This window comes from Macaca mulatta, chromosome 6 (genome assembly GCF_049350105.2).
Source record: "Macaca mulatta isolate MMU2019108-1 chromosome 6, T2T-MMU8v2.0, whole genome shotgun sequence".
Lineage (NCBI taxonomy): Eukaryota > Metazoa > Chordata > Mammalia > Primates > Cercopithecidae > Macaca > Macaca mulatta.
In genome coordinates, this window is record NC_133411.1 from 7468095 (window position 1) to 7483171 (window position 15077).

The following is a 15077-nucleotide window of genomic DNA, read 5'->3' on the forward strand; positions in this document are numbered from 1 at the left end:
GCTAATGAGGGACCAACTTCCTAAGGGGCCTGGCCCTGACTCTTGGTAAATACAACCCTCCTGGGGAGTATTCTGGACTGAGGTGCATCCCCCCGAAACTCCAGTGTCAAAGCCCTAACCTCAGGACCTGAGAATGCAACTCTATTTGGAGACAGGGTCTTGAAAGAAGTTAAGTTAAAAATGGGTCCTTCGGGCGGGTCCTAATACCATCTAACTGGTGTTCTTAGATTCTGAAGAGGTTAGGACACACAGAAGAGACACCAGGGTGGTGACGCACACAGAGGAACGACCATGTGAGGACAAAGCGAGCAGGTCTGCAAGCCAGGGAGGCCTCGGGGAAACTCACTCTGCAGGCACCGTGAGCTTGCACTTCCAGCCTCCAGAACTGTGGGAAAATACATGTTTGTTGTTAAAACCACCCAGAATGTGGTATTTTATTCTGGCAGCCCTGGCTAGGATCAAAGCTGGTTCAGGATCATTCGTAGGAGGCAAATTAATGCAGATTCCTAGGGCCCATCCTAAAGCCTGCGGCTAAATAGGTCTGAACTAGGGCCCTACCTTACAAACAAGCCTGCCCAGACCATTCGGACACAGGCGTCTACAGGTCAACCTCGGCACAGGCCTCACTAGGGCCTCAACTCCAAGGGTGGCCTACAGACCACAGAAACAGCGCCACCTACAGTTCATGAGAAATGCAGTTTGCAAGGCCCACCGGACCTGTGAATCCCCACCTGCAGGTTCACAGAATCCCCTCGGGATCTGTAAGCACACTTTGAAGCTGAAACACAGCCCTGCAGGGCGCCTTTTGAGAGTGTCAATAAATTGGTGTTCTATGGCCCCTAGGAAACGGGTTGTAGAAAAAACTGGAATTCAGCGTTTTGCTTTAGCTTTTCCTTCCTAAATGCCCGGAGAACAAATTTTCTTATGAATATTACCAACCCTCTGGGAAAGTAATAATTAACTGTTTACAAGACACATTGTACTATATTATAAAAATATTACAAAAATAATTACATGGAATAAGCCACATACTTAGTTTATTATATGCATGTCTAATTGAAATCCACGAAAACAGTTACATTCAAAATATTATTTATGCACTATACTTGAAGATGTAAAATATAATACCAATTTAAGTACTTTCCCACATTAAACCAATTTTTCTTTTTCTAAAAAAATTTTTGCTAGCCGTTTTAGCTTTCTGACACCATAATAAAATAGAACAGAAAGAGCACATTAAAAGAAAAATATTAGGTAGAATGTTGTAAAACTTTTAATTTACCCATCATATTTAACATTCCCAAGCCTATTTTCCTGCACCTCATCTGCCCGCAGAGAGAATAATCCCCACAGTGACGAGGGGTCAGCACTCTGAGAGCCAGCTGACACCGGACAAGCTGCTGGAACAGCTGGGGCACAGCTCCGCCTCTCCTCCAGCCCCTCCGTCCCATGAGGCCAAACAAGGAGGACAGAGGGGCTGAGGGGTGTGTCCAGGGCCCAGTCCCACATCAGCAGGAAGGTGGCGTCAGTGCTCGCAGTCCCAGCCTCACGCCGCATTGCAGTCATGGGGGATCTTCACACAGGGAGGGTGAGCTGGTTAAGAAGGCAGGTGATCCTCCCCCCGGATGCTTCGATACTTAGCCATGTCTTCCGGAAATACTTTAGAAAGTTCTTGAATCAACAGGCTTTTAAATTTCTACAAAGAAAACACATTATCAAAGGAGCTCTTCACATCAACACTCCAATAACTATCTAAAATATGCCTTTTGGAAGTTTAAACACATGGGCCACTAAGCAATACGGGGCCACGGGACTGACCTGAGACTTCCACTGATCTCAAAGAGGAAATGACACCAATGGCAACATACGCAAAAGGAAGCGACACTGTACAGCCCCAGACATCACCACCAGCAGCATGATTCTGTACTGCCCAAAGGCACCGGTGTGACAGAGCCTGCTGGAACTGTAAGCCACGTCCCTTGTGGCCCAGTGGCTGTGTTCACATGGAGAGAGACGCTTCTGCTGGCAAATATAATTCTCACTCAGCTTTGCCAAGCGAAAACAGAACAATCAAAACCATTGGCCCTTGCTACTGATAAGGAGTGCACTAGGCTCTGAAGGTGACACTGGACTCAACAACTCCTCAATCCCAAATGGACAAAACAGAGATGAGGCTGTGGGCACCGTAAGAACAACTATGACAAAACACCACTTCTGATGTGTGCTGTTTACCACCAGGAGGGGATCACCTGTATGGGTTTCTGGAAGGCCTGTGACCTGCCTGTGACTAGGCAGGTCTCCTTCTGACAGCTCCTCCCCTTGCTCCTCCACTCGGCCAGAGCGCCAAGAGGCCACTGTGTGACCATCCCTGCCTGCGCACATTAGCCATGGCTGAGCACATGTGGCCTAGTCTGGCATCAGTGGGAACAGAACACTCATGTCCTCTGTGATCCTGGAGCTCAAGCAGTTGACAGAGGAGACAGAACAAACAGAAAAAGCAAAATTAAAAGGTAAATCTTGACCAGCATTCTCAAGGAAAGAAGCTTTAGAAAAGGCTGGTCCCAAAGGCCTCTTTGAGGAGTTGAAATCATCTGAGACTGGAAGGATAGAGTCGCCTGTGCAAAGAGAACGTGGAAGAGCTCCAGGCGGAGAAAATGGCAGGAGAAAAGAACACAAATGAAAGGGTTGGATGTATTCCAGAACCAAAAACTAGGCCGGTGTGGATGGCCGGGAGGAGGAAGGGGCACGTGGTGTGAGCCGGGAGGAGAGGCAGGCAGGGGTCCCTGCCACACATGGCAACAGTCGCATGGCGCCAACAGAAATGAGTGGCCGCTAAGTCCAAATAAACAAAACACCAATTTGAACTACATTCGAGTCAATTTAAGAAAAAATTATATATTAATGTTCAAGTACAGAGAGTTCTCTACATCTCATCAAGGCAAAGAAAAACTAAGTGATCTGGAGAATTTCATGACAGTGGATATGGTAAAAAGAAGTTTGGAGGTCAGAAGCTGGACAAAGAGAAAAATCAATATTCAAGAATCCTCTAAACCAAAGAACCATGACTACAGAGAAAGCCTTCAACAGTAGGAATTACTACAGAAATAGAAAGTATCAATGCAATAAAAGTGCGTCTTAAAAAAATGAAAATGATCACAGCCAGTGAGAACTACCAATCACAAAAATTACCCTGGATTTTCTTAAGAGTAAGATTAGCGTATGCTTTTTATGCTATTACAGAGCTGATATCTAATTTTACTTACTGCCCATTACACAATTCAGAAATCTCAATGTATAAAGTTATGAAAGTCAATATTCTAGCAAGTATGGAAAAAAATGAGTCTCTTAACCACATTTCACGGAGAAGGCATCTCTTCCCAGTGTATTTCTGACACTCCTTAGAGTCTTACCTTCATGGTGTCGATCTTGCCTTTAACTTGCTCATTTTTAGCTAGAGCCCTCTCCAGGCACTCTTTGGTGTAGAGCTGGGGGTTTCGACCTTGATCTATATATCTGGAAACATGATACATTTCAATTAGCATTCCCATGACTGACACCTATTCTCACAGCTTTCTGAAAGATATGGGGAAAAAAGGTCAGGTATATATAAGTGCACATGGCCTTGTTTAGTCAAAACTGAGTGTAGGAACCAGGGGAATTAAGATTTCCTCATTTACACAAGTACAGATAATCTGATTTCATTACTTCTGATAATATGAACAGCTCATAAAATCAAGTAATGATCACTTATAAACCCAAGCACGCTTCACAAGCCATACCGCTTTACATTTGTTTAGCATTTGCACTTTTCAAAATCCGTTCATGTTATTTATTACCTTTTTGATCCTTAGAGCAGCTTGTATGGTAAGGCAACTCTTGACAAAAGAAAAAACTAAATGAGATCCAGGGGTTCGGGCCGGGGTGACACAGGAGGACCCTGCTACGACGCAGCCTCCACTCTAGGTCAGCCCTGCTGCTTGGCAAAGCCCCTCCTCCTCTGTGGAGGAGCTTCAGGGGAAAGGAAAGGAGAACTACAAGCACGAGAGCCCCAGCCCTGACGGCCCCAAGATCGTTTTACAAACCATTCCACTGCTTTCAAAAGAAGAGGAGGCTTGATATACCACTTTACTAAATACACCTAAGTAACTTGAATATAACAGAGACATTCTGGCCAATTATTTCTAAACAGTATAAAACTGTTACTCAGAATTTTTGACACTTCCCCCAGATATTATCTTCAGTATCCTGAAGATTTAATTAAACACACTGCCTAGATCAATATCTATATTTTACCAAGAGCAGGCCACCTGCCTACTTCTGTACCCTAAAGAAATCCTTATCATTCAACTAAATTGAATCATTCATTATTTAAAAAACAAAAAACAAAAACTGAAAACCCTACTTTCATTTTTTATAATTGAGGCCAAAAATACATAATCACTTCAGAACAAAGATATCATTAGGTTATTACTAATGGTATAAAAAGTAGACTTGATAGATAGCAAAAGATAAAAACATCACAAGTTCTAGAAATTCTATTTCATTTCAGGATTTTTGAAATAATGTAATGTGGCAAAATTACGGTTAATTCTAAACAAAACCTATCCATTTCTCAAGAAAAACCTGACAGGCTCACAGAATAAGGTTAACCATGTCAGCTGACGATCATTTCTTCAACAGCATGGACATCCGGCTCAGACTTGGTTCTTTGGAGACCCAAGGGTGAACCCACTCCTGCCCATACACACAGTCCTGGAGATAAGGGCCAAGCTCCTTTCATCTTAGCTAAAGACACAGTTGGTGTACATGAAAACGTACATGCTGCAAAGGCCACCGGGACCTGGAAATTCCTTCCACATTGGGTAGACATCGACCATCGATTTGCAGATAAACTCCTAGCATCTACTCTGTATTAGGGCTCACTGGCATACTCTTCCTGATACCCCAGGTCAATCTCATCCATACCCGTGCCTAGCACTTCCCTCTGCCCTTAAGCAATCTGTTCACATCAGTCTCCATTTGTTCTGCTTCAGAAGACACAGTAGTTACTTGCCACTTGTCACTATATGCATCCCCTGCACTCATAATCAGAAGCGCACAAAAGAGGACGCTCTGTATTCCTGGACTCAGAAAGCCAAAGCCAAGAGTCTGGAGCTGTCTCAGGTGCAAGACCTTCATCCCACCTAAAGTCAGAGACCTCAGTGGTGCCCACTGAGCACAGGTAAGGAACACGTGGCAAAGTCATCAGCAGGTGAACAGAAGATCAGAGACCAAGAAAACTACCTCTGTGTCCTGTCTTTGTAGGCACTATAGCTAGAACTTGTATCTGACCTTTAGGGATGGAAAACAACCATAACTCTTTCCCTTTACAGCTCAAGGAAATCTAGTGATTTACATTTGCAGTTTTGCTGCAAGAAATACTAGAATGTTCTTGCTGTTCCAAGCCAGCACCATCAAGGAGAGGCTGCTCTGCACTGGTCAAGAAAGTATGAGTCCGGGGGTTTTGTCTTAACTCTGACACTTACTAGGTAAACAACCTATTGCAGTTACTTATTAGCTCCTTCACGTGTGAAATCAGAGACGTGACCAAATCAATGTGATAAAACCTGGATTTCAAAAACCTAAAAGCTTACTCCTGTATGTGTTTTCAGTACTATTACTAAGATAAGATAGATGCACACAACTCTCCCACAGAAAACAGTGAGCAGCCTCCCCAAACAGGCTTAGAATAAAAAACCTTTCTTTCCTCCTTCAACAGAACAGATATTTTCATTTCTCAGAACCAGCACTCCACGGGCAGTTTGGGAACATCAGACCAGACTGCTTTTCAGGTTGCCTCTGGCTGACATTTTTAAAAAACGTACAATATAGCCCTCATAAGAATTTTCACCTCTTAAGGAAAAAAGGAAGTTTTGTGGCTGTTCTTCAGCCGAAGCAGGACTTTGAGAACCTATGATGTTTTTCACATATTTAATAAGCTTTTTTTACATGTAACTTTTTTTCAACAATACAATATTAAGGAGATACTTTTTTTAGTTTTGTAATCCCATTAGAACGTTTCCATGAGGGCAGGTATTTTTGTTGATTTTTTTTCCACTGGCACATCCCCAGCACCCAGGCTGTGCCTACCACACAGCAGGCACTCAAATGTCAGTGATGAAGAAGTCACGATACCACACCACAATTGAACAAGATTTATACCCAAGACTAATACCAAGAATGTTACTTACTCAAAAACTTCTAACGGTACAGTAATATCATGAAGCTGCTGTCTGCACTTATCAATATCCTGTAAGCCAGTAACGATAAAATTCCTGGGGGAAAGGCAAAAACACAGGCGTCTGGTTAATTTCACTTGGCAGCATAAGCACCACCCACAGAGCTACCCGGCCAACTGCGGCTCCACGCAAGTTCTACTCACACCTGTGCCGGTTACACACGGCTCTCACCTCTGGTTAGCTACAGGACTCCTAGGACACGGTTACAGTTACAAAATACCCTTACATATTTGTGACTTTCCTTCTCAACTAGAAATTTCCAGTAAGGGGGATGGAGACGGAACCTGGTGAAAAATATGAACCTTCTCTCCAAAACAACTACCTGCATATGACTGTGTGTGCGGTTTCAGCGAACACATGGGGCAGCGGACTATACTCAAAAGTCTGAGGGAAACAAAGCCATCCTGTCTGGTTTAGCTTCCTCTCCTCTCTGGAGACTTCCTACACAGGCAGAATGGCCTGGCTATTCCCACAGCACTGGGTATGGAACCTCGGCTGCAACATTTTCTGTGTCCGCGCCCCACAGAAAGCCCTTCTCCAAAGTGCTGTACTTGCATTTGCATGTTCTCCATCCCAGGGCCTAGCACCATGAGCAGCACAAGGCTGGTGCCAAGAAATAATAATAATAAACGTCTGCAGCTTTTCTCAGCACCACTTCCCCCCCCAGTTCCTCCACTGTCAGGCCTATGCAGCAGGTGGCTTCCAAGCCTCACCTTCTGAGGCCTAGTTTAGGGCGCGCACTCACTGCGGAGCCTGCCTCCCTTCTGGGGACAGGGACTGAATTCCCAGAAGAGCTCCAGGAGGAAAAGGCTGGGAGGGGGTTACACATGAGAGGGGAGACGCTAAAAAAGAAAGCATGATTCACTTGATAGGGAAACGGAAAACATATCATCTGGCCATGATTACGTCTCCAAAGGGGCCTCAAAGAGGTTCCTCTAACGCAAACTGGGAAGGGGGCGGTTGGCAACAGGCGGCAGCGCGGGCCCCGCCCTCTGATCACAGCCAGGAAAGGCGCCCCGGGCTCTGAGACCAGACCAGAGGGTTGGCGGGGCAGGAGCAGCAGTCAGGCTCGGCTCTGGCTCCCTAGATCCCCGCTCCCCGAGCACACGCTGCCGGGCCAGGCCCTGGGGAGACGCCGGCAACCTCGGGCCGCCACTCACAGCTTCTGGTTGAGCCCGGCCTGGCTGCTAGGCTGGAAGTCACTGACGATGATGCCGAGCTGCCTAATGTTCTCCACGAACTTCTCCAGGTGCTCCTCTAGGTGGTCAAACTTCTCCGCCATCGCCTCCGCGCGACCCCCGCCCACAGACCCTCAGCCAGCTGCGCCGCAGGCGGGCCCTAAGCTCCCACTTCCTGCTTCCGTCCGGACAGATACGACTTCCGTTTCCTCTGGGGGGCGCGCGGGCGAGCTCTTGGGGGCGGAGCCTGGTTAGCGGGACGGGCGTGTTGGGGGCGGGGCCTAAGTGCGGGGCGGGGCGGGCTTTCGGGGATGCTGTATGGATTCCGGAGGAGGTTTCGGCGCGCAGCGGGGCGAGTGCTAACTGCTTGCACTCACATCAGACCTGTCTCGGTCATGGGAGAAGTTGAAGACTTCGTGCAATGCAGCATCTTCAAGCAACACACACGGATGAAAATCCTAAAGTTTGCATGAAGGACCAATAACGGTAGTCTCCCTGCCCCTCTACCAGAACCCTTGGGATCAGCGCCGGCCTGCCTCCTTTCCTCTATGTAATCGGCGGCCACTTCCCCTAGATCTTGCTGCTAACCATGCTTCCCGGACACCTGCTGCCTTCTTAGGTCAGGGTCACACCTCCTCAGGCCAATTCTGACCAAACAGCACCCTATGGGGTTGCCCTGTCTCTGAAAATAACCTCCCCTGCTTCACAAAGCTTTTAGTAAACTGCTGTTCATCTCATTGAAATTCAATTTAGATCATTTCACTCTGATGTTTAAGAAACGAAACTTTCCTGCCCGATCTCCTGTGATAGCTGATATCTCCTCCAGCCTGTTTGAGTTCCTCAAGTGATTTCTTTTACTGAATGTATTTGTGGCCTGTACTTTTCAGTGCCTAGAAACAGGCAAAGTGAGGGAGCTCCTTTTCTAGATGAATCTCCAGAGCCTCTGTCAGCTGTGACCAGAAATGGAAACCCAGAGAAGGTAAGTGACTTGCCAAACTTAAGGAATCAGGGCACTCCAGTTGGTATGACAGGCTGGGCTGATACACAGAAATGTTACGTAAAATACTTCTCTCCTGATTTAACAACAATTAACTTTAGGGAATTATAAAACGAGGTGAAGGCTGGGCACAGTGGCTCACGCCTGTAATCCCGGAACTTTGGAAGGCCAAGGCAGATGGATCACCTGAGGTGAGAAGTTCGAGACCAGCCTGACCAATATGGAGAAACCCTGTCTCTACTAAAAATACAAAAATTAGTCGGACGTGGTGGCGTGCACCTGTAGTCCCAGCTACTCGGGAGGCTGAGACAGGAGAATTGCTTGAACTCAGGAGGCAGAGGTTGCAGTAAGCCAAGATCATACCACTGCACTCCAGCCTCGGCAACAGAGCAAGACTCAAAAAAAAAAAAAAAGAAAAGGTGGAAATAAAATACTGGACAAAAAAAAATTTTGAAGTTATTAGGGAGAGGTAACGACATGGAGTGAATAGCCTTTCTCAATTTCATAAGTAAGAAAGAGATAGATAATTGATGGAACTTAGACTTTGGTAAGTATTTATTTTAAAAACTTAAGGGTATCTCTTTGCTAGTATATATAATTCCCAAACTAGTAGAGAGGGGGAAGGGAATAAAGAAAACACAATCAACTCAATAGAAGGCAAGAAAAGGAGGGAATAAAGAAACAAAGAACAAGCATGGAAAATAAAATGCACAAAATAAAGTGCAAAAATTAAAGGCACACAACTCAATAGCAAAAAAAAAAAAAAAAAAGGAATTTAAAAATGGGCAAAGGACCTGAACAGATACTTCTCAAAAGAAGACATAAAAATGACCAGCGAAAATGCTCAGCATCACATATCATCAGGGAAGTACAAGTTAAAAGCATAATGAGATGTCACCTTACACTGTTAGAAGGGCTATAATCAAAAAGGCCAAAGATAATGGGTGTTGGTGAAAATGTGGAGGAAAGGGAACCCTTGTACACTGTTGATGGGAATGTAAATTAGTGCAGCCCTTATGGAAAATAGTATGGAAGTTTCCCAAAACTCTAAAAACAGAATTACCATATGATCCAGCGGTCCTACTTCTGAGTATATACTGTGAACCCCAAATATCTCAGTTAATTTAGAAAGTTTACTTTGCCAAAGTTGAGGACGCATACTCGTGACACAGCCTCAGGAGGTCTGGATGACATGGGCCCAAGGTGGTCAGGGCACAGCTTGGTTTTATACATTTTAGGGAAACATGAGACATAAATCAATATATGTAAGGTATACATTGGTTCTGTCCAGAAAGGTGGGAAAAGTCAAAGCAGGGAGGGGGCTTCCAGGTCACTGATAGGTGAAAGACAAATAGTTATATTATTTTTTGAGTTTCTGATTTGCCTTTCCAAAGGAGGCAATCAAATATGCACCTATCTCAGTGAGCAAAGGGATCACTTTGAATAGAATGGGAGGCAGGTTTTCCCTGAGCATTTTCCAGCATGACTTTTCCCTTTAGCTTAGTGATTTGGGAGCCCCAAAATTTATTTTCCTTTCACAATATGCAAAGGAATTGAAATCACTGTGTCAAAGAGATATCTCTGTTTCCGGAGAGGGGCCCCAATCCAGACCCGAGAGACAGTTCTTGGATCTTGTGCAAGAAGGAATTCAGGGCGAGTCCATATAGTGAAGTAAAAGCAAGTGCATTAGTACAATAAAGGAATAAAGAATGGCTGCTCCGTAGGCAGAGCAGCCCCGAGGGCTACTGGTTGCACACTGTTTTATGGTTATTTCTTGATTGTATGCCAAACAAGTGGTGGCTTATTTATGCCTCCCCTCTTTAGACCATATAGGGTAACTTCCTGACAGGCCATGGCATTTGTAAACTGTCACAGCGCTGGTGGGAGTATCGCAGTGAGAACTCGTTGCCATGTTGGTTTTGGTGGGGTTTAACTGGCTTCTTTGTGGCAGACTGTTTTGTCAGCAGGGTCTTTATGGCCTGTATTTGGTGCTGACCTCCTATCTCATCTTGTGACTTAGAATGCCTGACCATCTGGGAGTGCAGCCCAGTAGTTTTCAGCCTTATTTTACCCAGCTCCTGTTCAAGATAGAGTTGCTCTAGCAGTTGTCAAAGGCTACTGACATCTGTACCATGTAAAAATAGACAATTATTATTTGTTAATTAAAAATAAAATGAAATAAAAGTGTATCATGAACTGCGTCCCCTGCCATTACATATTTGTCTTCCCCACTAAAAACATACGTTAGTGAACATAGTAAATGTTAACAGATTTAACTGTTCAAAGGATCCACACTCAGATTAGAATCAAATTGGAAACATTTTGTTGTTGTTTTAATCTAGCTATGTTGCTTTTCAAAGGCACACTGAAAACAAACTTATAGACAGGTTGAAAATAAAGAGGTAGGATAGAATAATATATGGCAGGCCACCAAAAGAAAGTTGTTAATGCATATAAAAATTAATAAAGAAACACTAAAATGATGCTTTTATTTATTTATTTATTTATTTATTTATTTATTTATTTGAGATGGAGTCTCGCTCTGTCACCCAGGCTGGAGTGCAGTGGTGCGATCTCGGCTCACTGCAAGCTCCGCCTCCCGGGTTCAGGTCATTCTCCTGCCTCAGCCTCCTGAGTAGCTGCGACTACAGGCTCCCACCACCACGCCTGGCGAATTTTTTGTATTTTTAGTAGAGAAGGGGTTTCACCGTGTTAGTCAGGATGGTCTCAATCTCCTGACCTCGTGATCCGCCCGCCTTGGCCTCCCAAAGTGCTGGGATTACAGGCATGAGCCACCGCGCCCGGCCAAAAAAGATGCTTTTAATGGTAAAGAGAAGACTCATTAAAGATGGAATACTATTAACCTATAAGAAACTGACAATATAGTCCCATAATATCTAGCACAAAAATTGACAAAATATGAGGAAATATTCAAAATCCATAATGATTACAGGGGATTTAGACTACCTCTATCAGGAAACAATAAATCAAGCAGGCCAAAAAGCATAGAAGAATATGGAAGATTTAAATAATATATTAAGAATTGTGATCTGTGAAAAACAGTGACCCTTGTAGAACATATTGTTTCCAAGCACATTGGAAATATTTATAAAAACTTGACCATTCACTAAACCACAAAGAAAGTTTCAGCAAACTCAAATTCTATCACATAGACCAGATTTTCTGACCTCAATCTAATTACAGTAGAAATTTATGAATTTATTCATTTTCTACACATATATACACATTTGAAAATCAAAACACAGTCTAAATAATTCATGAGTGTACATGCATCTGAGTATGGGCAAGACCCAGTTACATCTGTTGTCCTCATGTGATTATTAATAGCACTCTTCCACTTACTGTCAAACGTGCTTGATATACTATGTGGACATCCTATTTAAAAGGAAAATTATAAAACATTTGGAATTAAATGACAAGAATTCCTTGTCAAACTTCTGCTTTGCTCCTGAAGTAATAATTTGAGGGAAAACAGCCTGGAAAAAATAAACTGGGGTTTCAACTCAAAGAATAGGAATAAAAAGAATCAAAAGGGAAATCATAGGCACCAAAAAATACAGAAAAAGGAGTAACAAAGTAAAGACACACTGATGAAAATGAAAACTATTGCATTAGTTTTCTGTCTAGCTGCATTAGAAGCTGGAAAGATAAAAATGAAGAAAAGTTGATTGTTGAAAAGATGAGTCAAATAGATACACTTCTGGCAAGTCTCATCAGAGAAGAAGAAAAGAAAGGAGCTAAACGAGAAAAACATACAGTATTATAAATGAGTGAGGGTGAAACCTATATGTTCATAATTTTGAAAGCTTGGAAGATATAAACAATTTTCTAGGAAACTACCAAAAATTAACTTAAGAAAAATAAACAATTAGAATCGTTCCTAGTCTTTCAATAAACTGGCCAGTAGGCAAAAATCTCTTTCAAAGATAGAAGAGACATAAGCTCTGACAGTTTTGTATGCTAAGTCTTTAAAAATCAAACATTAAAGAACAAATCATTTCAAACTTACCCAGATACTTTCAGAGACTAGAAAAAGAAGAAATACATCCCAGCTCATTTTGAAAGAGTGTTATAACTTTTATATGAAAATCATCAAGGACAATACAAGAAAATATAGTCAATCTTCCTTATGAAAGTAGATACAAAAGTATTAAATATTATCAGAATTAGGTCAGTTGTCATGCATCAGGCATCTATTGCTGTATATCCAACCATGCCAAAACTTAATGGCTTAAAACAACCTCAGTCCTTCATTTTACCCACAAATCTGCAATGTGGGCTGTGCATAGCATTCACAGCTTCTCTCTGCTCCGTGTCACATGGGCCAAGGTGGCTTCGCTGGAGGCTGAAGGACCTACTTTCACAATGGCTCATTCAGCTGGGCTGTGGGCTGGCGACCGCACTTCCCCTCCACGTGGGTGTGTCCCTGGGATTTGGGAGCTTCCTTCCTGATGGTGGCAGGTGCCAAGAACACAGAGCTCAGGAGAAGCAGGTGAAAGCAGCACCACCTCTTATGACCTTGCCTGGCAAGTCCCCCAACAGCCAGGGCACATTTAGATCCCCAGGGAGGGAACATAACCTGTCCTCCCTGTGGAAGAAGTAAGAAGTCACATTGCTAGATGGGCAGGTGAGATGAGAGACCTTGTTGAAGCTGTGAACACCAAGTATCTGGGACAGACAGGTCTCAGTCAATTTAGGAAGTTTATTTTGCCAAAGTTAAAGACACGCGCCTCTGACACAGCCTCAGAAGGTCCTGACAACATGGGCCCAAGGGCACAGCTTGGTTTTATACTTTTTAGGGAGACATGAGACATCAAATTGGTTCCACCCGGAAAGCCAGGACAACTAGAAGCAGGGAGGGGGCTTCCAGGTTGTAGGTAGGTGAGAGACAAACGAATGGCTGCATTCTTTTGAGGGTCTGATTAGCCTTTCCATAGGAGGCAATCAGATATGCATTTATCTCAGTGACCAGAGGGCAACTTTGAATTCTGTCTGTCCTTTGTCCACAGGGAAATTCCTTGTGAGGGAGGTATGTCGCTTTTTAATCTTAGTAGCTACCTTTCTAGGAATAGAATGGGAGGCAGGTTTGCCCTAAGCAGTTCCCAGCTTGGCTTTTTCCTTTGGCTTAGTGATTCGGTGGTCCCAAGATTTATTTTCCTTTCACAAAGCTGTTTTTGAAAAATACAACCTGTCGCCCATCACATTGGGAAAAAAGTTATGATCCATTGTGCTTTTCCTAGGATTGCATGAATTATGAAATATCATAACATCCATTATTATAACAGTCTGTTAAGGATTAAAGGACATAAAATACCTCAGGTAGATTTTTTAAGTAGACACTGGATATTAATAAAATTGAACCCAAATCATGATGTAAAAATAAAAAAGAGGCCGGGCGCGGTGGCTGACGTTTGTAATCCCAGCACTTTGGGAGGCCGAGGCAGGCGGATCACGAGGTCAAGAGATCAACACCATCCTGGCCAACATAGCGAAACCCCGTCTCTACTAAAAATACAAAAATTAGCTGGGCATAGTGGCATGCACCTGTAGTCCCAGCTACTTGGGAGGCTGAGGCAGGAGAATCGCTTGAACCCAGGAGACACAGGCTGCAGTGAGCCGAGATCACACCACTGCACTCCAGCCTGGTGACAGAGCGACTCCATCTCAATAACATAAAATTAAAATAAAATAAAATAAAATAAAATAAACCTTTGAGAAAACTAAGAATAGAAAAGAACTTTCTAAACCTGATGAAAGATGTTTTATCTACTAAGAACTAGAGAAAGCACCAGACTCAGTAATGAAACTTCAGGAGCATGTTTGTTAAAGTCCTGGACACAGCTGGAACCTTCACTGTCACCGCAGAGCAGACGCTGGCCGGTGCAAACACAGTCCCCTGAGTAGCACTCAGCTGCGTCTCGGTCATCCCTCTTGTCTGCCTTTTGCAACATTTTTGTGCCTCCTGAAATATCATTAACATTCCCGGGCATTTTATGCCTTAGCTTCCCAGCTATATTTTATATTTCCAGCATTCCAGGACAAGCGTCTAATCTTACAGATGCCCTAGAGCCCCAGACATAGGAACTAGCTCAATAAATGGCTTTGGACTACCTGAAGGCTGAGGAGAAAGGAGACAGAGGGAGGGGCAGAAGGAAACCCAAGGTTGCCTGTTTCCTTCTGTGATGTAACTACCTGGGAAGTACTCCTTTTCTGTGAGCTGGAGCCTAGCAGCCCTGTCCTTGCCAAATCACATAGAAAAACAGGTGCTTCTGTTTTTCTGGGTCTGGGAGAGTTGTTTCTGCTGCCTCCTGCACAGGTGGATGGAGTCCACGGCAAGGCCACCCCGGGTTGGTCTCCGATACCACTGCCCTCACCCTCCTCCGCCCTGCCTGGCTACCTCTCTTTGTGTCCATGATCATCAAGCCCTTTGTATTATTAGTTCCGTAGGGGTGGTAACAAAATACCACAAACCCATGACTTACACAACAGGAATTAATCAGCCTGAGAGCAAGGTGTTGGCCACGTTGGTTTCTTCCGAGGCCGTGCGGGAGAACCTGTTTCAGGCCTCTCTCCCGGCTGCTGGTGGTTGCTGGCAGTGGTTGG

At 44.0% G+C, this 15077-nt stretch overlaps 1 protein-coding gene across 1 annotated transcript; it reads right to left on the reverse strand.

The window, feature by feature from the left end:
• Positions 1-1025: 1025 nt before the first annotated feature.
• MED10 (mediator complex subunit 10) lies at positions 1026-7611 on the reverse strand. The gene is made up of 4 exons (NM_001260853.1): positions 7439-7611; positions 6231-6314; positions 3411-3513; positions 1026-1696 (listed from the first exon to the last, which is right to left on the reverse strand). Exons 1-4 carry the CDS (start codon positions 7558-7560, stop codon positions 1598-1600), a joined length of 408 nt encoding a protein of 135 aa, NP_001247782.1. The 5' UTR covers positions 7561-7611; the 3' UTR covers positions 1026-1597.
• Positions 7612-15077: the final 7466 nt, after the last annotated feature.

What these genes read in the sequence shown, in the direction of transcription:
- MED10 (NM_001260853.1), bottom strand. Translation starts at nt 7,560, where the DNA reads ATGGCGGAGAAGTTTGACCACCTAGAGGAGCACCTGGAGAAGTTCGTG. An exon ending in GCCGGGCTCAACCAGAAGCT is followed by an intron (nt 6,315 to 7,438) that starts GTGAGTGGCGGC and finishes CCTTTCCCCCAG; the next exon opens with GAATTTTATCGTTACTGGCT. An exon ending in GCAAGATCGACACCATGAAG is followed by an intron (nt 1,697 to 3,410) that starts GTAAGACTCTAA and finishes TTTTCTTTGTAG; the next exon opens with AAATTTAAAAGCCTGTTGAT.